This window comes from Chenopodium album, chromosome 25 (genome assembly GCF_948465745.1).
Source record: "Chenopodium album chromosome 25, dcCheAlbu1.1, whole genome shotgun sequence".
Classification (NCBI taxonomy): domain Eukaryota; kingdom Viridiplantae; phylum Streptophyta; class Magnoliopsida; order Caryophyllales; family Amaranthaceae; genus Chenopodium; species Chenopodium album.
In genome coordinates, this window is record NC_137858.1 from 6,053,922 (window position 1) to 6,077,634 (window position 23,713).

Below are 23,713 nucleotides of genomic sequence, written 5' to 3' on the forward strand. Positions count from 1 at the left end.
GTAATTTGTATGTAAAGGAGAGAATGGAATGGTTTTTAGTTTTTAACTTGCTTAGTCGAGTGGTGTTTTGTGGCTTACACGTTTATTATTTACGTTATGTCATAATCAAGTTACTTCGAGAATTATCAACTAAACTATCCGATCTTACTAAGATAAGATGATATCATATCATTTTAAAAAAGTTCATACAGCATACACCAAAACAAGACTTCTAAAATTATGAAGAAAAAAAAAAGATAATTAATCTAAGACAAATCTAAGAATATGTTTGTAAAAAAAAACTTAAAATACGGTCAAATTTTAATAAAATTGCAGAATTAGATTAGAGTTGATCCAACCAAAATCTTGAAAACTATAATCTTGGACACCTTATTACAACCCCTTTTTTTCAAATGGAATAAAGTTTCCCTGATAAGAGGATTATTCTGCTAGTAATATCATTATTTTACTTAGTTAATTATTTTCTTTGGAGGGTCCTTACTCTTTATTTCCTAATAGTTTTTTTTTTTTTTTTTTGAGGAAATTTCCTAATAGTTATTATTATGCTTCTTCCTCCATGATTGAAACACATAATTTTCTTCCTGTCATAGAATGTAAAAATGATTCTTTTCTTTTTGAATTACTCTGTAAAATGTTTTCAATTTCAGATCACATGCAACATAGGACATACATAGTAATGACTAATGTAGCATAAATAAATGTAGTCATGTTATATTGTATGAATAAATAGAATCACACCGTCAATAATAAAAATGCTCTAAAAATACTGTAATAACCACTTTATTCATACAACAAATTAAAGTGATCACCCACTTTCTAGCTAATCATCCTATCCACATATCCACTTACCACCTTTTCTCTTTCCCTCTCTCACAAGTTAATTTTTGAATTAAGCAAATCATTACACACTTAAAAATCAAAATCACATCCATTACAAAGTGTGATATAGTACAACCAAACTAACTAATCTCAACAAATTGAAAACTTTTCAATTTTTTATGATTCCGTAAAAACTTTCCACTTGCGTTTTTACCCTCTTGATTTTTTGAAGTGATATAATATTTTAAAACCTTCGTGTTTAATTGAGTGATACACTTTCCTATTATAAAATATTTTTACTATTTTCAAATATATTCTCTTTTTCACATCATACATCCTAAATTAAATTCAAAAGAAAAAAAACGCTACATATAATGATACTCCGCATAATATAATTCTTCTTAAACTTTGTGAGAAAATTATATTTGGGGGCGGAGAGAGTATGTCATTTAAATAATGAAAGTACTTTTTTTGGAAAGAAAATTAAAAGCATAATCTATTGTTAGAGTATGAGACACTCCTTCCTATTAGACTATTTTTTTTTTAAAAAAATGAAACAAAAATCACCTAAGGGCTTGTTCATATTTACTGAACTGAACTGAACTGATTGGAGCTGAACTGAACTGAACTGATTGGAACTGAACTGAACTGAATTGAGCTGAAATGAATATTTTATGTGAGAGGGAAATTAAGAGCTGAACTGAACTGAACTGATTGGAACTGAAGTGAACTGAACTGAACTGTTTGGAGCTGAACTGAACTGAACTGAACTGAAATTAAGTAAATATGAACAGGCCCTAAACCCTTTATTAAAAAAATAAAATTTAAAAGAAATGAACACTCCTCTTTTTAACCAACTTACCGGTTAGTTACTTTTTATTATTAAATATTATGTGGACATATATAAAACCCTAAGAAGAAGGGTCTTTGCTTAATATTTCAAACAGAGTAAACAAAAACAGAGAACTCAAAAAACACCAACACCACATTTCACCATGTCTGAGTTAGAGAACATAAACTCAGTACCAAACATGATCACCTTCCTCTCTTCTCTCCTTCAACGAGTCGCCGAATCGAACGATATCACCCGACAATTAGAGCCTCAGAAGGTGTCTGTTTTCCATGGCCTTACTCGCCCTACAATCTCTATTCAAAGTTACTTAGAGAGGATTTTTAAGTATGCAAATTGTAGCCCTTCTTGCTTTGTTGTTGCTTATGTTTACCTCGATCGATTTACGCAACGACAGCCATTGTTGCCTATCAATTCTTACAATGTTCATCGTTTGTTGATCACTAGTGTCATGATTTCTGCCAAATTCATGGATGACATGTAAGTTTCTCAATTTCTTACTTTCTTAGTATAAATTTCAAATTTGGCTTACTCTGTTTTCCTCTGTTTTTTTTTTTCTTTTGATTTCTTAATTTTTCAGAAACCTATGTTAAAATGGTTGATTATGTGCTCAAATTTCTGGGTTTTTGATACAAAATTGAATTATGGTTTTGTGGGTTTCAAATTTTTATAGAGAATTGGTTCTCTGTTTTCAAATTGAATTTGTTTTTTAAATCAGGATTTTGCAATTTAGTTTTCAATATTTTTCAGGAATAAATAATTAAGATTAATTATAACACGCCAAATTTATCATTTCATGTAATTTTTTGAATATTACCTGATTTTTGGTGAAATTATAATTAGAAATTAGTAGTAAAATCATAATTTTTTTTGGTAAGAAATTGGGAAATGCTGGACCAGCTAATTCCAGCTAAAATTAATCTGTCTTTTTCTCAAATGAGTTAAATTTTTTAAATTAGAAGAAAATCTTTTATATGATCCTTTCACATGGGAGTCACTTAATAATGAGGCCCACTATTAAGCATAAATTTTGGATTGTAATAATATCAAACTAGTGTGCGGCCCGTGCGTTGCACCGGGTTACCACTTTGATTAAATTGTTTTTTTTTAATGAAATATATATCATCTTTTTTGACAAAATGAAATATATTATCATCGATTATGTATGTTATGCATAAATGTTAAAAATAATGTTACTAATTGATAAAGAGTATAGAAAGATAATTTTTAACACTATTGTTTATGAAATGTTGATTTTATTCCTCTTATTTTTTTTTCAAATTGCTTATTTCGTATTTCCTTTTCAATTGATACATGTCATTTATAGTTATATTTATATGCATAGATGACATCAATTGTTATTGGCTAAGATGGTAAGGAAGTATGTTTCCTTGAGGTCTAGTGTTCGAAACCCATTAAAAACTTTTTTAATAATAGTTGGAATGATTTGTAATGACGTGTCATTAAATGATGATGTGGCACAATGCTGTGAGAGGGGAATGACGTGGCACGTAAACGATTTTAGGAACGCTTTTTAATATATAAAGTATAGATATAGATTTGAAATGAATTAGTATTAATCCATTTAATTATTCTTTGTTGACTTTAATCTAACTTTATTTTATGTTTAATTTACAGGTATTATAACAATGCATATTATGCCAAAATTGGTGGTATAACAATCACAGAAATGAACTTCCTAGAGGTTGATTTCTTGTTTGGTTTGGGATTTCATTTAAATGTGACACCCAACACATTTAATACCTACTGTTCTTACCTTCAAAGAGAAATGTTGCTGCTACAACCCCCTCTTAATGTTGTTGTATCCGATTCTAATTCGTCGTTAATCATGGGTAAATCATCTATGATAATGCACTCGTGTTTCAACGACGATGAGCCTACATCTCATCAACAACAACAACAACAACCACAACGACAATTAGCTGTTTAGCTAATTAATCCGGGTTTTTACTAATTAGAACTTAAATTGTACTTAGCTTGTAGAGATAATCTCTGTCTCTTTTTTATCTTGACTTAAAATGGTTATTGGTGGAAATGATGAGCAACATGAGAATTTTGCAACAGTCTATTTGTCTCTAAGTTTAATTCTTTCCCTCAATTTTTAGGTTACTTTCCTTAGAAATTTAGTATATAAGTATTTTTTTTTTTTTTTCTTTACAGATATTAAAGCTTAAAAGGTTTTAATGTGGTCTCACTTTCTTACCAAATTGTATGAAGATACTTTGTCTTCATTTCTCAACCAAGCTCAGATTCTAAACCTTTTTATTTTGGTCCACACTTTATTTGCTGCTTGTGTTTTAAGGGAAACTTATCCATATGTACCCACCACCTTTGCTCCTCTTTGCACCTAGCTCTTAAGCAAAGTATTCACCTATATATCACTTTTCACAAGCAACCAACATATATGTTAAAGTTCATATAATTTCCTCGTCTTTTTTAGTTGTCGTATTACTGGCTCACATCACAGATCAATAGATCACACTATCAATGTTACAATTAGTTTCAAACCAAAGGGTGCGGTATTGGCTAGAATATTTCAATTTTGTTACATTGATATAGAAATTGGTCATTAGTCGTCACTAGTTACTTTCTCGTATAAAAGTTCGACAAATTTTCTTTTCATCTAGCAAGTGTTAAAGTCTGAATATCAGAGCTACTCTGTGTATACATTAATTTTGAGAGACTTTACAGCGCCATATATATATAAGCCAACACGATTATCATAAGATATAACTCTTTGGGTGATCCATTTGATTATAAGATGTAAAGGATATAAACAAAAGGAAGAATAATACAAGGAAGAAGAATAATAATAAGTGGGGTTGAAAGGTAAATTTGGGGTAGGGAAGGGAAGACAATGTAGGTTTGATAATGGACAGGTTGTGAAGGTTTATTATTGACAAGGGAGTAAGGGACATTTTGCATGTGCTTGTACATCGACTACCAGCTCTTGCATGTGCTTTTATGGCCTTTCAAAACCTACAATAGGTAGTTTTCGATAATGACTGTAACTAACCATAGTATACTATTATATGTCATGGCCCATATAAATGATTCACAACTTCCTCGATAATATATGTAATTTCTCGTGTTAGACAGTTGCATGTATAGCCGGTTGTATAGCATAACGAAGGTGACATATAGTATTTTCTCGTGTTAGACGGTTGTATATATAGCCGGTTAGTTGTATAGCATAACAAAGGTGACATGTTTGGATAAATGGATAGTTCATACGGCACGATAGTTTGCCATAGTAATTTATTAGGGGTGTGTCGTCATGTTAATTGTCATGTTAATTATATGCATTGATAGAAAAGATCAACGGGTTTTTATTAGCTTAACAAATGAATTGGATATCATCATATCATATCAACATAAGATTGACCAAGTTTACAAGCAATATGGTATGTCTTTTCGATTAACTTGTTAAAAATAGCATTGATAGATGTAGATTGTGTAGCTGCATGGTGTTAATTAATTACTTAACGTATTAATTGAAACTTCAATAATTGGCCTTTTCTTGCACTATGAGATTCTCTTATAAGTAGGTGTACTTTGTTTAGAAATTGAATTTTCGGACCAAGATTTATTAATGAAGGCTTTATGATGAAGTTAAAAGTTAAGATAAGGTATGGTGTGCTTTTGATTAGTTATTAAGTGTCTGAATTAATTGGTAACTAGGTTAGGTCCCGTGCTATGCACGGTAATTTTTGATAACTATTATTAAATTAACAATGAATTTTTCTAAAATATTATATGATGTAATGAATTTATTTTAAAAGACCCTATATTTAATAATTTTAATGAGCCTATTAGCCAGATAGTTATTTTTAAAACGCATTTGACAATATGTATATTATTAAATATTTAATTTCATAAAAAATTGGTACAATTTTCTCGTTGTTAACCAAATAGATTTCTTACAACGTTGTACATTACACTCGGTAGTCACTATGTATGTCACAAATTATGTTAAAATCTGAATTTTTTTTTCTCTTAAATTTATAGTTGTTAATATTTATTTGTAGAAGGATACATCAAATTTTTTATTTTATCTATTTTTAATATTTGAAATTCAAATTACTTTCTTGGAGCTTTTTAACATATAGTCAAATAAATCTAAATAAAATTATTGTTGTAATAAGTTGTACATAACATTATGGCACATTTATGTTAAGAATCTGATTTTTTAATTTTTATTTTAGTTTATATATTTGCCAATGTAGTCCGTATATGTTATTGAAAAACATATCAAATCTTTTATTTATGTATTATTTTGCTATCTTTTTATTTATGTATAAGATTTATCAAATCTTTTATTTATGTATTATTTTGCTATCTTTTTATTTATGTATAAGATTTGTTTACTAAAGATTACCAGTATTAATTTTTTTTTTAAAAAAAAAAAACTAAAGGATACACCAGAAAATGACACGTGTCATTGCTGGTGTGTCTTTTAGTATATAGTTATTGATATGTTTTTATGAAGTAAAAATGACGTACACTTTTGGTGAGATAAGTTGCATTGGATTTCTTCACAAGATGGTGAACAAATTGTGTGCAATTTGTTTTTTTTGCAAATTTTCCTCATAAGGAAGCTTCTCAAGACTTTGATGTTTGTTTATGGGATCATATATGGTCAATCTCTGTACGGCGGCCCTTAGTTATATGATAATAAAAGGTCGTAATAAGAATAAGATTTTTGTGTATGAATTTGTTAGAATATTCTCATGGCGATGTTAGATTGTTAGTTCACTACCATCTTTTACCATAATTCGAGGGTGGTGTTGGATGAAAATGGATATTTATGAAGATAAACACTAATATGAAGATGAGATTACATCGTGTAGTGTTTTCCAATTAGTGTGGTTGCGTGCTAAGTGGATATCAACTTATCAACCAACTAGGTGACAGATAAGGAAATGACCTCGTCCTCTACCAAACATTTGGGGCTATTCTCTTCTATAAACGACATTCAATTTTACATATAGGGATGAGCATAGCATGTTCTCATGCTCGAGACTTAGGGCCTGTTCTCATTGACTGAACTCAGCTAAATTAAACTGAACTGAACTAAAATGAATATTTTATAAGAGAAGGAAATTAGGAGCTGAACTGAACTGAATTTCAACTATAAGAACAGGCCCTTATTGAGTAGTGAGTACTTCATTTTTTTTACGAGACATAAGATTGTTTAATAATATATAAATCATACCACATCTATAATGATAATTAACTTGTTTATTTTGAAGATATCTACATAATGTATAATAACTTCGCACTCTTACATTATAAATTCCCCTTGAGAAGAGGATTAATTCCGCAAGTCATATTTACATGTCCAATATTAGAGGTGTTAAAAATCGATCCAATCTGAGGAAAACCAAATTTAAATTTTGAATTATTTAAACATAATAATTTAGCATGACTTATAATCAAATAGATCCAATCTAATCTAATTTCACGAGTCCAATTTGAATATCCGAATTGACATCTAATAGGTAGGAGTGTACGACTGTAGTAGTAATCCCGTAGATTGAATTATAAGCGGTACTGCTGTAGCTTCGAGCCCATTGACGCCCAGAGCTCAATGGACCGTAGTCCATATATTGAAGTAAATACTAGAGTCCTAGTAGACCAGTATGAGATAAGGCCCATTAAGACACGATAAGTTATGAACTTGTGACTTTTTTAATTTTTACACTAGCTATTTTAACATACTTCATAAGTTAACTTTTATGTTTAGCTCAGTTTAACTGCGTTGATATAGTATGGTTTAACGTTGATGTAATTCTTCGTAAATGCTTTCTTTTAGTGATGACTATTAATCTTAACTATTAATCGATACATTATACATAAGGGATATGAATCAATATGACTCAATATGAGTACTAGTTTCCATTGAAACTCATGGTGAGATAGGAGTTAAGATGCTTTGAGTATGAGGACGTCTAGAGAAAAACATTGGAGCATTTGTACATGTTAAGGTATCGCTTTGTTGATTATTTATCATCTTAATTCCATTATAAAATTTAAGTTTGAGATGATTATGTACAATTTTTTCAGCATATTACATTCATTTAATTCAAGATGAAACTCTATTGTAAAGAAAGCGATGCTGGGTAACTTTTCTAGTAACAAAAGTCATTAATTGAACCCTATATATTTGATGATAAAGTTAGAGCAAATCTCTTTAAGTCGATCTAATCTATCATAATTGTTTCAACAAATGTTTTGATCAGCTTATAAGGGAGTTGTTCCAGCTTAATTAGAAGTTTTGAGAATACATCAATATTTGTTGTGAGAGCTTTTCATCACATTTTCAGTTAATCGTTGCTAATAGACCGCCCTATGTTAACTCGACTCTAATTCTAATTACTACTCGAAATCTAGTAGGCTATGGATTAGCGAACAAAGTCACAACAAAAAGTTCGTTTTCTTGTGTAAGGTAAAAAGAAAAGGGAATTTGTAAAAAAAAAAAAAAAAAAAAAAAAAAAAAAAAAAGAAAAGGGAAGATACTACTCCGCTATCCACATTTTTATCCATGGAAAACCAAACCTCATTATAACACTAACACACTATCCACTCTAACCACTACCATCTCAATCTCTTCCTTGAACCTCCCAAATTTCCCCAATTTTTCTGCAAAATTTCAAACACCCACAAAAATTAAACAAATACCCAGTACAATAAACCATGATTTCAACCTCAATTTCTGATAAAATTTTCCATGTCGTTCCAATTTTGGTGAAATCTCCCTATCTTTCTCCCTCTACTGGCAAATCTTCTTCTATGTTTTTATCTCAATCTTCCTTTTCTTCTTCTGTATTGGTAGCTTCATTATCTCCTTCCAAATTAAAGTTATTGTCTTGTTCATCAAATGATCCCAGAAATTTGAGCTCTTGTGATGGTTTAATCAAGCTTCAACGCCATGTAAGTGCTCTTGTTCTTTGCTAATTTTCTTTAATTTGTCCTTTATTATGTAGCTTTGGTTATTATGATGTATTGTTTGGATATTATTGTTGTTTTGACTTGTGAGAGTGTTTGCTGTACTTTGCTTGACTTGCTTTATAATATGGCTGATAACTCTGTTTGATGGGACCTTATCCAGTTATCCATAGCCTACTAGACTCCGACTAATTTGAATTCGAGCTCGGTAAGGTCCTAAAACGGGGGGGGGGGGGATTTCTTGCTAAATGCTTGTTTGGAAGTTTATAGGGGGAGAATGGATCAAGAGGCAGGGAAAATACTCATCACTAACATTCTTATTCATTAATTAAAGTGAAACTTAATTCATTTAGTAGTTCATATCATAAGAAGTGTTTGCTTTTTGTTAACGAGGCAAGATATTGAGGATATGCTCCAAAACTCCTATGAGGGCGTCAGTATAGCTTTGTTGCAACTCTTGCCAGAGCCTTGAGGTTTCTGTACTTTGTCCAGCATGTGATGGGTCACATAGTTTTGAGGCATAGAAGTATTAGGGCCTTTAGAGTTAATCCACTAATCAGGAAGATAAGATGCCCTCACGGACACGTTGCTCATCATCAAGGAATGGACACGTTGCTCATCATCGAGGAATGTATGAGCTACTGAGCTAGCTAGAAATTTAATGAACAGTATGTTGAATATTCACTAGTCGACTTTGGCTTTGTTAAGATAATAACCCGCTTGTGAGATGGGACAAGTTGTTTCATATTGAAGAAGAATAGGAACTTTGACGAACTTATAAGTTTAGTGGGCTACTCCACCTATCACCAGTGGTTTAAGGATTAAAACCTACTAGTATTGTATGTGGTCATACTCTCCTCTAATGTAGGCTTTTGTACAAAACATTATCATGCTTGCACTTCTTCAATCCCTTGTAAGGTTTCTGTCTGGAAGCTCTAGAGCTATATGCCTTTAAGGTTTTGTATGAACCATTATCATGCTAGCACTTCTTCAATCCTTCCCTTGTACAGTTATGGTTTGAGAGCTCTAAAGCTATATGCCTTTATTTGAGCAAAATAAAGGTTGATTTGTGTCTTTTATATGCTTGGATTCTGGTTCAAAACTTGATTTTTGTAAAGTGATGAGTCTGATGACCAAATTATGAAGTGGATAAAAAGGATATTAATAGTTTTAAGATGGTGATGCCCAAACACTAGTTTTGTATAAACATAAGTATCTGCTACTGTGGAAAGGACTTACCTCATTGAGGAATTTTTGGGGAAAACCAAAAGCAAGCCAGAATTCCCCAAGGAACATGCAGAATAAAGGAAAGCGAGTTCAACATCGGTTAAGGAAGAGTGTAATCACGTGAAATGAATGTTGCTTGTTAATGAGGTTTCTGGTAACTATGATCCATGAGTGAGTAGCATCTTTCAATAATGCTCATGTCACATACTTCATTTAGGATGCAATTTTGTATTAAGTACCCAAGAACTTGTTTTACTCTCATTGGTGTAGCTTCCCTATGGGTGACTTTGAAAGGCTTAACAAATATTGCTTTAACTGGAGTAACTTATTCCTATGATCAGCCGTGTCAATAAAATGATATCTATCTGCTCTACTTGCAGTGAAGCTGTTACCTATATGTACGTGTTACATAGATATTCCTTTTTTCTTTCTATTTGTAGGAGGATGCATGTATGATATTTGTTTGCATGTAAGAGAAACTCAAAGTTTCACTCAGTGCAGCCTAATACTGTGCAATTTTCTATAGCATGTTTAGTGCTAGGTTAATAGTCAGTAACGTGATATGTTGAAAATTATAATGGTGTGTTGAATGTTTACCTATTACGTACTCCTATTTATAGCGATCATAGGACTATGGGTTAAAGGCATTTAACAACACTGTATTGGCTAAGTGTCTACATGTCTTAAAGTTTGTGATATGTGGCTGCTATTATGATTTTCTCATTTGACTTGATTCCACAAATCAGTGAATGACCTATAATAATTCTTAATGTCTGTGATTCCTTAGTGATAATTATCTTTATGCTTTACTGGTCTGCACACAGTCTTTAATTTTTCTCCTTTGTCGTGTATGAAGGCAGAAACTTGGAATGACATTAACATTGCGACCAATCTTATCAATAGATCAGCGTGGTAAATCCTCTTATCTTAGTTTTAACTTTGTAGTATGATATTGTAGACATCAATATTTTCAAGTATTTTGATTTTCTGAATACTTGTTTCTTACAATAGTCTGGAGCACAATTCTGTGTATTCCAACAGCTAAAGAAAGGCATCTGCTCACCTTCTTTAGAATACATCATTACCACAGCACTTTGATTATGAGAAAAGTATTTGTTCTTTTACTTCCATGAAATGTTTAACAAAGGAACTCACAAACCACTTTATTGCATTTAACTTATTTTAGGCTGTATACTTGTTTTAATATCCTATCTCTTCCTCATTCCAAAAAAAAAAAAAAAAGGTTTTTAATAATCTTGCTGGTCAAAAGTGAAAATATTAATCAAGGCAAAAGGAATTATATATTCTAACTATTGTTCTTTGTAGTGGAAGTATATACTAGCTAACACTGTCCATGACAGTCATTATCAATATGATTTCGTTGCTTGTTTTAAAAAGGTATAACCCCCTTGTATATTAGAACCCGTGGAGCCATTTTTTTATGGGTTACTGAGATATTAATGCATCTTCAATTGGGTATAGTGTATTTTTGCTTTGGCTACTCTTGCTTACACAATTGATGCTAAGGTCTTAATTTCAACTGTTGCAGATCTATCTAAGAAACTTTGCTCCGTGAAAGATGAAGAAAACATGAAGGGCTTGTTAAGAGGTGCTAGTGCCCTTTCATCTGCTACAACTGCCTGGCTGACTTCCTCGCAAGTGGCATACTCCAGCACTGACATAAAAATAAATCCAGTTTATGAAGTTGGAGAGTTATTTGAATTGGGAATTCAATTGTCATATGTGCTTTTGCTGCTGGCTTTGCTTGGAGTTGGGACTTTTTTTGTTATCCGTCAGGTCCTTGTTCGTCGTGAACTTGATCTTTCTGCTAAAGAATTGCAGGTCAGCTTTTCCATTTTGATGCATGTATATCTAACATCTATAGCAGAAAATTAAGACTTTTACCATGTCTTTTGCTTAAGATTCTTGATCAGGTAGAAATAGAAAAGGTATTACTAAATTCAAGGATCTTTATATGAAGGGATGTTAAACTTGCTCTATTTTCATTTCTATGTGAGATAGAGATAGGTGTCCTTTGCAAAACCCTTTATTTCCTTTGAGGAAAACAAACCCTCTAGAAATTAGTAGTTTCTCTAAAAAAAACCTTTTATTCCAAATTATCTGTGTGATTCTAGAAATATCCTTCATAAACGCTGTATATGATCTGTGGTCTTTGTGAGATGTTCTTGAAAAATCAACTTCGTGCAATTATAGGAGCAAGTAAGGAGTGGTGACGCAAATGCAACTGAACTCTTTGAACTTGGAGCAGTGATGCTGAGACGGAAGTTTTACCCCGCTGCGACTAAATTCTTGCTTCAAGCAATTGAGAAATGGGATGGAGATGACCAGGACCTTGCCCAGGTTTGACAAGCAATGATAATTTACAGGCTTCTTAAATTTTGCACAGTTGTCATATTTATCTTTCATCGTTTCTTGTCCATGTGTAAAGGAAACCATTCACAGCATGTCATTCAGTATTCACGCCTTCTCCTTCACTACATATTTAAAAATGGCCTTATATGAAAGTCTCTGTATTGAAAAATCCTTGTACTGATTGAAATTAGTAAAAGCTACTCTGTAAAACCCAAGACCTCAAATGGATGGGGTTGTTTGTTATGCTTAATTTGATCATATGCTGGCTTAATCCATGATCTGTCACTTGGACCCGTAATCTTGCCAGAGATGGGTATTTGTCAGAGTCAGCTATATTATGAATACTCATATTTTTGGTCCAAAATGAAATGTCAAAGTATCCATATTGACGCCAGAGTGTTGAAGTTCTGATATGGGTTATGTTGAAATGAAGAGTCCATCTAACATAGCTAGTCATGAATCATGATGTTCCATTACACAAGTAACTATCCTAGGACTTTCTGCACTATACTGTAAATAACAGGTCTAATATTTGGTTAATGTGATTATTTAGGTATTATGTATGTATAACTAAACTTAAAAATCTGCACCTACAGGTTTATAATGCATTGGGTGTTAGCTATGTGCGTGATGGAAAGATTGACAAGGGTATCGCGCAGTTTGAGAAAGCTGTTAAGCTCCAACCAGGGTATGTCACTGCTTGGAACAACCTTGGTGATGCATATGAACAGAAAAAAGATCTCAAGACTGCTCTAAAGGCATTTGAAGAAGTGTTGCTTTTTGATCCCAACAACAAGGTGGCACGCCCTCGAGTTGAGTCACTGAGGGAGCGTGTTAACATGTACAAAGGTGTCCCTGTAAAATCCAAAGAAAGGTGATAGTATTATGATGTTAAACTAACTTGAATTTTGACATGATATGAATTTGAGAACTAGTCTTGAGTTATGACAATATATGGACTCAAGTGGTTGCTTTTTGCTTCCTTTGTTTCATATTGTAAGGCGTTTGTAATCTAATATATATATATAAAGGGGAGTTTTTTCCCGAGTTTTTAGAGAGCCACGTGGGATTTAATTTTCTTAGCGCGCCACGTAGGATTATAAATTTTAGTTGTAGCCAATCAAATAAGAGATTATTAATTTATTTTAGAATTAAATAATACAAATGCCATGTAAGCAAAATTGGCGAATAAAATTTTTAAGTTTAAACTAATTAAATATAAAATATTATCTTTTGATATTAGAAATTTTATCTAAATATGTAACAAATTTTAGCAAAAAAATTAAAAAAAATGTTTTAAAAAATTCAAATAAACTGTGCATCGCACGGGTTTCATCTAGTATTTTTATACTTTATGATAATATAAGTTGTTTCAGGTATAAAAAAAAATTGCATTCTTTAATATATAAATTTATCAATTTTATCCAGTTTTTACCCTAGTAGGAGACTAGGAGTATCTCAGTATTAGATTTTTCAACAAAATAATCTTTAAACCCTTTAATATTGATGCACAGCCTACCCTACACCCAATTAGCAATCTTTATGGAGGCATGGAGCCAAGCTAATAGGAGATGAGCATAAACTGTTGTCCCATTGTCCATCATTGTATCCACACAGTAAGAAGAGTTTGTTGGTGAATTTACTTACGAGTATTAAAGGTCAAAAATTGAACGAAAGATTAGAATAAGTGGAGAAAACCACAAAATATTGATTTCATCCTTGTAAGCGGACCATGTTGGACTAGAGATAACCTGTGTCGCACGCATTTACAATCTATTGCGCTTACAAGTTCATCAAAATAAAATTAGATAACTCATTCGTCCCACGTAAATATCAAGGTCGTACACAAACCAAGTTTAGGTAATAAATCTAGTTCGTTTATTAATTCAAATAAGGCGAATCCAACCTCTATATATCAGATATCACCAGACCTAACACAAACCGACCCATTTGCCAAATTTTTATACTCGGTACATTTAGGATACTTAGGCCCCGTTCTTTAGAGCTACTTTGCTCTGCTCTGCTCTGCTCTGCTGAAATCTGCTCTGCTCTGCTAAAATCTGCTCTACTCTGCTCTGCTTTGCTTCAATCTGCTCTGCTCTGCTTAAAAATAGTACTTAAAAATAGCTGCTTCAATCTGCTCTGCTCTGCCCTAATCTGCTCTGCTCTGCCCAGAAGCTTAAAAGAACAGGGCCTTAAAATGTAAAACGTACATTATAAATGTTATGTTTATTATGTCATGTTTCCTAACGGGGTTAACACGAACACACTCGTGAAGTAAGTATGATCCACCAAAACCCAAACCCGGGGTCCAACAACTAACCCGAACCATATCGTCAACTCACAAGTCTTCACTCTTGTATTTTCTCTTCCATCGTTTCATTCATTCACTCTGTTCTTCCTCTCCCACTCTCACTTTCTCTCTCCTAAGTAACAGTTCGTCGTAATTTTGATACAATGAAACCCAGTAAGATCTCTCATTCTTCAAATTCAATCAAACTTTTCGAACAAATCAAATCAATTTTTTCCATTGTTTGTTAAATCTCAGCAAATTTGTTTAATCTCACTCTAAATTTCGATTTTTCCCCAAATTTGTGTGATTTTTGCAGGAATGGCTCGAAACCTAGGGTTTTTGGCCCTTTTTCTAATTGCGTCGATCTGTGAAGCTGCGATCTTTCGCCCAATTTCGGATTCTCACCGATCTGCGGCTCTTGAGATTTTCAAGCCAATCGATGGATCCTTTAAAAGGTTTTCAAAACCCCTACTTAAACCCTTGATTTGATTATCTATTTTCTTAGTAATTTTGTTTGAATGTGCAACAATGAATTAGAATGGCGATATTATACAGGTTGTTATTGCTCAATTTGATTCAGTGTGCTGTTAATTTATTTAAAAGTTTGAAATCTAGATACCTTGAGGATGTTTAGGTTAATCAAATTGGAAAAAGGTAGAACTCGGTGGCCGATTTCGGTGTTGCTTAACCTGCCATTTGATATTCTCGGAAGTAGGTGAAGAAATGAGTTTTAGAACTTGAATTGCATACATTAGGTGCTGTTTTTTAGGAGTAGGGGACTACTGTCAGGAGCTTGTTTGATGAGTTATAAAGAATTTCAGCTGGCCAAATTGTTAGCACAAACCAAATTCGTAAATCAAATGGCATGTGTAATGGTTGGTTATATCTCCTGAATGATGATTGAGGGCTCACTACTACAAATTCCCTGGAATTTGTTTGCAGAAATTGGGATTACGGAAATGGTTCGTTTGGGGTTATTTTTTTATGTCCCTGGAATTTGATGATCGGCTATTTCTAGAAGTGGCAATATTGTACTGCCACTAATTTGAATTATACGTGGAAAACTAGCAGTTTATGTTTACTGTGTAACTTTGTGCTTGTTTGATGATGACTGTAAAAAATAATTTTCGTTTTGCATTAGCGCTCTATTCATCAGGCAAGTGACATACTTACATGCATTATGTAAAGCAGTGTTATTCCTGTCTTAAGCCTTGTGTGCCTATTTTCTTCTTATCACAATTAAATAGTTCTTTGAGGCTGTTCTTTGTTGAACATTTGTTGACTTCCACTTGTCTTTGGATAGTCTTGAAGACGCTTATGAGGCTTTAAGAACTTTTGAGATCCTTGGAATTGGAAAAGATCTTGATATAAGTACTTCAACATGTGCATTGATTACGGAGACCCTTAAGTCTTCATCTGCTAGTTTGAAAGATCTCAGTGTTGCATTGAAATCGAACCGAGTCCTTAAGTGCAAGATTGATGGAGAGAATTTTAAGGTAACCATTCTTCAAAAGGTCCCAAAATTGTCAAATTAATCTAAGAAGGATTTAAGTATTCTTTATAAGGATCACGAATACGAATCAGTTAATAGGTCTGAGGAGTTTTTAGCCTTTTTTTATTTTATTTTATTTTATTTTATTTATTTATTTTTCCTCTCTCTCTCCCATCCTCTTAAGGCTGTCAGCTCGAAACTGCAAGCGGCAATCACTAAAGCAAACTCATTGCTTGACTTCTACTATTCAGTTGGAAGCTTGGTACTTCTTAAGGTAAAAATTCTATGCAATTTGCCATTTTTTTTTTTTTACTTTTATTTTTTATTTTTTTTAACATCAACATTGATCAATTGGCTTTGAAGAGGCTTCCTCCAACGGTAGGGGAGGGGAGAGAAGGGGCAGATATTTGCAACCTCTCCTCAATAATAACAAAGTGACTGTTTCCTATTGATTATTGAAAGGAAATGACCACGTGCTATCAGCCTACTACAAAATAAGAATTATGCACACACAATAAACAAGTCATTTATGTTTTAATCTACTCCGTATTTCAAAGCCAAGGAAGTAAATACTCATCTACATTGGCAATGATGGATCAAAGCACTTTTTGTCAAATTTATGTTGTGTAGATCAATTATTTTAAAAGTTTGCACCATATGATACGTTGACGTTGCTGAATATCAAAGCTGAATTATGTTAGTTTTCTATCATTTTTTAGATTTAATTTATTGCTTGGCATTCTTGATATTGTTTTTGGTAATCATTTCATAAACATATGTGCAGGATCAGGCTGCTGATCTCGAAATTCAGCTTGAAAATGCTGATCAAGTCTTCCGCTCAGTCAAGGTTTGTTTTTTTGGATTTTGCATTGTTAATCTGCTTCTCCCATAGTTGGCTCTAGGTTGTATGCTTTATGGTTTTGCTCCTTTGGCTTTTTAATTCAATTGGATGCCATAGCTTATGTTGATACATTTTTGTTAGGCTCTTGGTCAAAGTGATGGACGGTGGCGTTATAGTTCCAACAAACCTGAGTCCAGTACTTGTGCTGCTGGTAGTATCTCCCCTTATAAATTTGATCTCCATTTTTCGTATTAGTTTTACGTCCATCTGTTTCTAGCATGTGTTATTGTTGTATAAAATGCATACTTTTGAGAGGTGTGGTGACTGTTTTGCTGCTGTTATGACTTTTCTTTTCAATCCTATTGATAAAAAATTTCTATCCATAAACTGTTGACCATTTGTCTAATGCTAACTGTCTGTTTGTTGCAGGAATAGCTCTTGAAACTCTTGCTGGTGTTGTATCATTAGCCTCAGCTGACATCGATCAATCACTGGTATTTGCATATTGTGCTATCCCCACTCATCTTCTGAACATGGCAATTCTGGTTTATTCATGTGATACAGATGAGTGTGCTGTTTATTAGATTGATTCTCTTCTTGTAGCTATGTTGGTTTTTGGTAATTAATTTAACTGTTAATATCAAAATGACTGTGTGACTCTATGTTAATATCCAGGCATCTTTGTTTGGATATTCGGATGGTTTTAAATTTATATTGCCACAAGTTATCCTTTGTTAAGTTGGAAAATTAGCTGTATTTATTGATATCATCTTAGTTTATCCATATAAGTGAAGGATTAATACATTTTCCCCCTTCCCTTCAGATTAGGGAGGCTATAACTATTTTAGAGTGAAGTATGTTGCTTCCACTCTTTGAATTTTTTCCCACAGTTTAGATCATCTGTGTTCCATCCAACATTTGGTCATTATCTTCTTGTAATGGCTGTAACACACCCTTGACCTGCAAATTGATCTGTAGCTGGCCATATAGTCTTGCTATTGTAATGCCATGATTCTGCTGTAGCAATAATTTTGGGGATATATCTAATAATTTTGTTGATTGGACATTGGACAGATTGGTACTCTGAAGAATGATATAGTGAAACTGTTTGACAGCGTTGAGAAATACGGTATGTGGAGATCTCACCTTGTGTACTCCCATCACTGCCTCACTGCTAAAGTGTTCAACAAAGAAATGTCAAATGAATTTCAAAATGGATCGTGTGGTTTTTTGTCAGAATATTTTTGTGAGCTTGCATGATATCCTGTTGATAATTGAAGTATGTCAATAATGTGTTTATGTTGTGATATAGCTCTTGAATTTGTAACATGGATAGCATTTTGTCAGAAATCTTGTGTCAAACATTGAATATCTAGAATCTAGTTTTAGTACGAAATGGAACAAGTTTATAGACCTGGAAACTCATTCACGCCTCAGTAACAATGAGAGATGTGACCATATGAGCCCTTTTCTCACTCCAAAACCGATGATAGTTGGAAACGTTCACGCCTCAAAAACAATGAGAGATGTGGCCATATGAGCCCTTTTCTCACTCCAAAACAGATGATAGTTTGTTCTATTCATTAAATTAAGCACCTAACTTCCAATCGCTAGTCTTTGCTAAATCTTCCTAAGAAGGATGTGTTTTCGTCTTACATCCCCAATTATTTCATTAATAAGCATCGTAGGTTGTCTTTTATCGCTTTTGCTCCTTGTAATTATCTGTTAAAAGTGATACTTGCATATCATGGGTTCATGATTTATAAGTCGAACAAAAACTCATTTTCCTATCCCTATCCCCTCAAACATTTTTTTCAAAAAAAGGGACGTGATAAAAATGGCCAAGAAAAGAGAACGAAAAGATAGTTTGTAAACTCTAGTAATGCTTCAAAATGTTGGAATTGCCTTTCAGATTTGCTGAAGTATCAAATTCATGTCTATGTGTTAAGCAAGGAGACTAGCTTATTGTTGTTGTTTTTAGCTTTTTTATTTTTTTATTTTTTTATTTTTAATTTATTACCTGCCTGCAGATGACGGTGCCATGTTCTTTGATGAGAAAGTTGTTGATGCTCTTGAATATCAAGGTCCACTTTCAACTACATCATCAGTTGTTCGAGGACTTGTGGCATTTGCTGATGTAACTTCTGGGAAGATTACTGTAAGTAGATATATGTGTAAAGATTACTGCAAGAGGGTGAATGATTGTAAGTAGATAAATTGTGAAGATATTTTCCTAATTGGAAATGCAATATGCAGGTTTCTGGAGACAAAATTTTGGGTTTGGCAAAATATTTTCTTGGCATTGGAGTGCCTGGAAATTCCCATGATTTCTTTGAACAGATTGATGCATTAGCTTTGTTGGAAAACAACAGGTAATGGTTGAATAGCATGCATATATTTCATCTCTTCTTTTTGCAATTGGTAACTTATTCTTTTAATTCTTCATTCTGGATTTACTAAATTATCCCGATTCTTCCTTGGTAATGTAGGCATTGGAATGGTCAGGTTTATTGTTCAATTTATAGACCTTTTAGCCGATATGAAACACTAAGAATTGAATTGAACTTTGAGAAACTACAAATAGCAAAAATATTTTGGGAAGTATTCGATATAATAAAAAAGTATGCATAATTGATATCTCTGTCATGGAACTTGGAGAAACGATCGTGATTAATCCCAAAGAAAGGGGAAAATACCTTTTTGTGTATGAAAGGAGTTTTCAGGTCTGGACGTCTGGTAGTTCAGATTAGTTAATTTTGGATCAAACTAACAAATAACTCGAAGTTGTTGGGTTTTGAATTAAATTCAATTTCTTTAACACGAGCAACGAAAATTCTAAATTATTTATGTAATATGTACTTATCTGGTTTCAAATGGCTTGTTTTAGTAAATTTGAAGATTGACCCCATAAGCACTGAGTTTATGTCCCTGCATAATAAAAATTGCAAATAATTGCCCGTCATTTTATTTACATATAATATTATATATGATTTCAATAACTGTGATCTATATTTCTCTCATTACAGTTAACTTCCCTGTTGATTTTCATTTTGCTGTTTTGTTCCCTCTAATATGCATGAATAACAGAGTATGGTGACTTGAGCTTCATGAATATGTAACAGTTTTTTTTTTTCCCTTGTGTAGGGTGTCGATTCCATTGATCTTGTCACTCCCATCTTCTGTGCTATCCTATTCCAGAAATGACCAGCTCAAGGTACCCACCATTTTTATCTTTCATATGTGAGAAGTTGCTGTTTATGTGCCTTTCTTAATCACTTCAGTGCGAGGGCTCGCTTCCCATAGATGTAGTTTTGAGGGCGAAGGAAAATGTAGAGTAGATCATTCTATCATTAGTGTCCACATGTGTACTATGTAGGCTATATATCCAGGCTGACTGGTGGCATTGCTGTCTAATCTGTGAACTGGAGGCAGCTTATAGGATACCATTTTTTTTTTTTTTGGGGTGGAGGGAGTGCATAGCTTACCTCTTTTTTTTAAGGCTGTTAAGTATCACAAATTGACAAGTATGGAGTATTTTCTAGTGTTAAGTTTGTTTTAATTGTAATATATGTGAGCAGGTTAAGGTGAACACTGTACTTGGATCTGAGGCACCTGCCCTGACTGTGAAAATCGTGCAAGCTGCCAGTGTTAATTCAAAAAGTGCTCCCGTGATTGAGAACCAGGTTTTGAAAAACTTTGCATATGTTGCTTGATTTGTTTCTTATATTTACAATTCTGATTTCCTACAAGCTTTTTAATGACTTGCCAACTAATAAAGCCAAATCTGTTGTATCAGGATCTTAAGTATGCCGCAGATGGTGGATTCCATGTTTTGGATTCTTTGCCAAAGGACATTGATGTTGGGAAATATGAATTTGTTTTCAAGGTGATATTCTGTTCCTCACTTTTCACTGCTAATGTTGTGATCTCATGCAGAAAAAAGGCCAGAAATTGACCTTTTTTTTCCCCTTTTCTTGGATCATGGATTAGATTGCTCTCAATGATCCAAGTCAGAGTGATGTATATGCTACAGGAGGCCGAACTTGGGTTAAAATTTATTTCACAGGAGAAGTTAAAGTTGAAAATGCAGAGATATCAGTCCTTGATAATGATCTTGGCAATGTGGAATCTCAGAAAAAGTAAGTATATTTTCAATAAGTTTCTGAATATTTATTCATCCACCATCTTTGATTCTAAGCATTATATGTCAGATATCGGCACAATTTTTTGAATCATACATTCCAAAGTCGCATTTGTGCAAAATGAACCAGAAATTCCATGATTTGGCTGTTGGAGAACTTATGGTCTCATCTGAGCTAAATTAGAAAATGGAGACGTTATAGTTTATTTTGAACACTTTGTGTACCATAAGTCAATTAGGCACACTCATTTCTTGTTCTAGAATCTGGGTTTGACATGCTTGTTCAAGAAATGAAAAGAAAAATTCTTTATTAGAGAGTTGTCTTGCAATAATCAAGTTTTTAATGTTAGAGGATGGTATTGCAGGTTAGATTTGTCCACAGACAGTGCCATTTCTCTGTCAGCAAACCATCTTCAGAAGCTGCGTCTCTCCTTCCAGCTGTCCTCACCTCTAGGAAATGCATTCAAGCCCCATCAGGTTTTTATTTTATATATTTAGAGAATGCTTCAAGATCTTTAAATAGTTTGCTAATCAAGATGGCGGCAGGCATTGTTGAAGCTGAGACACGAGACAAATGTTGAACATGTATTTGTTGTTGGGAGTTCGGGAAAAAAGTTTGAATTGACACTGGTAAGTTTCCTTTACTGCTTTCGGTATATTCATGTCACCAATGAATCTTTCTATATCTGCATGGAATTATATGAATTCCTTTTTTTAATTTTGAAAGTAAAGTTAACTCGTTAACAGAAGAGGCATATGATATCTACAAGAGAAATCAAAACTAGCAAATAGAAACTGAATTGGATTATAAAAAAAAAAATTCTAATGGGAAAAACCACAATCGTTGGGGATGTTTCACATTGCTGTGTAGTACAGCCCTCCATGAGGGGTCTTTCAATCTAATTATAGCATTGTTGCTTGGCTTTGAAACTCCTAAATTCTTTGCTCTGTACATCACGTATAACGCCTGGATGAAATATTGTGTACAGTTTATAGTTTTATCATCTTTCCGAAATTACGTATCTGCAAGCATCATCTCATGATTTTGTTCTGTAGGATTTCCTTGGACTAGTGGACAAGCTCTACTACCTTTCTGGCAAGTATGATCTGCAATTAACCGTTGGAGATGCTGTCATGGTAATTATGATTATGTATATTTTCAATGTTATAGTACTTGCATTGGTATGGTTTCTCTAAATTGACCTTTTCAGGAGAACTCTTTCTTTCGATACCTGGGTCATATCGACTTAGATCTTCCTGAAGCACCTGAGAAGGCAACTCGGCCACCTCTTCAGCCAATTGACCCTCTTTCGAGGTTTGGACCCAAAGAAGAAATAGCTCACATATTCAGAGCCCCAGAAACGCGTCCACCTAAGGAACTATCTCTTGCTTTCTTGGGCCTTACCCTTGTTCCACTTGTAGGATTTTTTATTGGGGTAAGTTAATCTTTTCAGGCCATTTTGCTTCCGTTGTGCCCCAACTGGCCAAAAGACAATTATTTCCTTGTTGATAGAAATAATTATATGAAATAAGCTCTAAGATGTCAAATTGCAGTACAAGATTTGAAATTGTTCAGCCATTTTGATGATTTGTATGCATTGAAGTAGAATTCCTTGCTGTCAAAAAGTTGCCCTTTTGTTTGTTCTAACTATCGTAACACACATGCTTTGGCCTTTGTGAACCACTGACCATTCAATTTTGTAATGTTTGTAGTTTTGTACTTTTAATTTCTGTTCAATTTACTTCACTGTTAGCCTTTGAGGTGTCACTTTTTCTCTTACTCTGATCTTCAATGCCTTCTTGCAGCTCCTTCGCCTTGGGGTGAACTTTAAGAAGTTCCCTACAGCAACAGTATCTGCTGCATTTGCTGCACTCTTCCATGTTGGCATTGCAGCTGTACTTTGCCTCTATGTCCTTTTCTGGCTGAAGGTTTGTGTATAATATAACTCCCTTTCCACATGAATTTGTGAATTAAATCCATTGTACAGAACTGTATCTTTTTTTTCCCCCCCAAATTCTTCTCTTGGTCTGGACTTGATTCATTTTCCATCTTTGGAAATCTTTATTTTAATTTTATTTTCTTGTGTTTGCACATCTGCAAGTGCTTCTTCTGTATTCAACCTTTTGTTCAATACCTGCAGTTGAACCTGTTTACAACACTCAAGTACCTGAGCTTCTTGGGAGTCTTCTTGTTATTTGTCGGCCACAGGACTCTTTCCAACTTAGCCAAAGTGAAAGCTGACTAGCACGGTACACTGGAGGAAAATTTCCTTGATTGACGTATGTTGTTGGGGCACATATTTATTTGAGGAATTCCCCTTTCAGAAAGTTGAGAAGTTGTAGACATTTAGAGTCAATTTTGTAGAATTCGATTTTTCACTTGAGAGTGCCAGCTATAGTTTAGTTCTTTATTTTATTGTATACACATGTATTCAGAACTTTTATCTAAAAGCATTCTCTTCTATGAAGTCTTACGATATTCCCCTCCCCTGAACATTGTTGTTGTCCTTCAATCTATGGTTCCAACAGCCCAAAATCAAGACATTTAATCAACTGTTAAACAAGGCAGGCTATAAAACTGAGACTGAATCAGATTTTGAGTTTGAGTCGTGCAAGTTATCTTTCCATCTGCATTTATCTGTATGGTTGAGTTCAGGTTGGACAAGCGTTGTCTTGTAGAAATAACTGCAACACAAGGGACATAGGAA

General features: G+C 33.4%; 3 protein-coding genes across 4 annotated transcripts; all 3 read left to right on the plus strand.

Moving 5' to 3' along the window:
• The first annotated feature begins 1,748 nt into the window (after positions 1-1,748).
• LOC145615430 (cyclin-U4-1-like) lies at positions 1,749-3,769 on the plus strand. Its single transcript, XM_081670504.1, has 2 exons — positions 1,749-2,149; positions 3,308-3,769. Exons 1-2 carry the CDS (start codon positions 1,815-1,817, stop codon positions 3,618-3,620), a joined length of 648 nt encoding a protein of 215 aa, XP_081526630.1. The 5' UTR covers positions 1,749-1,814; the 3' UTR covers positions 3,621-3,769.
• A 4,477-nt stretch (positions 3,770-8,246) lies between these two features.
• Positions 8,247-13,296, plus strand: LOC145615429 (tetratricopeptide repeat domain-containing protein PYG7, chloroplastic-like). Of its 2 annotated transcripts, none has more exons than XM_081670502.1 (5): positions 8,247-8,623; positions 10,726-10,777; positions 11,415-11,707; positions 12,080-12,226; positions 12,835-13,296. In XM_081670502.1, exons 1-5 carry the CDS (start codon positions 8,387-8,389, stop codon positions 13,114-13,116), a joined length of 1,011 nt encoding a protein of 336 aa, XP_081526628.1. In that variant the 5' UTR covers positions 8,247-8,386; the 3' UTR covers positions 13,117-13,296. The 2 variants fall into 2 exon arrangements, with proteins under 2 accessions (XP_081526628.1, XP_081526629.1); XM_081670503.1 differs by having other exon boundaries at positions 8,485-8,623; positions 10,722-10,777.
• A 1,273-nt stretch (positions 13,297-14,569) lies between these two features.
• On the plus strand, positions 14,570-23,467 carry LOC145613276 (dolichyl-diphosphooligosaccharide--protein glycosyltransferase subunit 2-like). The gene is made up of 20 exons (XM_081668350.1): positions 14,570-14,705; positions 14,848-14,986; positions 15,835-16,027; positions 16,208-16,297; positions 16,808-16,870; positions 17,006-17,075; positions 17,294-17,358; positions 17,939-17,993; positions 18,895-19,022; positions 19,121-19,236; positions 20,009-20,078; positions 20,443-20,547; positions 20,661-20,750; positions 20,855-21,003; positions 21,371-21,482; positions 21,552-21,635; positions 22,062-22,142; positions 22,217-22,441; positions 22,812-22,934; positions 23,147-23,467. The coding sequence occupies exons 1-20, from the start codon at positions 14,696-14,698 to the stop codon at positions 23,249-23,251; spliced, it is 2,073 nt and encodes a 690-aa protein (XP_081524476.1). The 5' UTR covers positions 14,570-14,695; the 3' UTR covers positions 23,252-23,467.
• Positions 23,468-23,713: the final 246 nt, after the last annotated feature.

Coding starts and splice junctions, on each gene's coding strand:
- LOC145615430 (XM_081670504.1), top strand. CDS start 1,815: ATGTCTGAGTTAGAGAACATAAACTCAGTACCAAACATGATCACCTTC. Junction 2,150..3,307: donor GCCAAATTCATGGATGACAT/GTAAGTTTCTCA, acceptor TTTAATTTACAG/GTATTATAACAATGCATATT.
- LOC145615429 (XM_081670502.1), top strand. CDS start 8,387: ATGATTTCAACCTCAATTTCTGATAAAATTTTCCATGTCGTTCCAATT. Junction 10,778..11,414: donor CTTATCAATAGATCAGCGTG/GTAAATCCTCTT, acceptor CAACTGTTGCAG/ATCTATCTAAGAAACTTTGC. Junction 11,708..12,079: donor TTTCTGCTAAAGAATTGCAG/GTCAGCTTTTCC, acceptor GTGCAATTATAG/GAGCAAGTAAGGAGTGGTGA.
- LOC145613276 (XM_081668350.1), top strand. Junction 21,004..21,370: donor AATGTGGAATCTCAGAAAAA/GTAAGTATATTT, acceptor ATGGTATTGCAG/GTTAGATTTGTCCACAGACA. Junction 22,442..22,811: donor TTGTAGGATTTTTTATTGGG/GTAAGTTAATCT, acceptor GCCTTCTTGCAG/CTCCTTCGCCTTGGGGTGAA.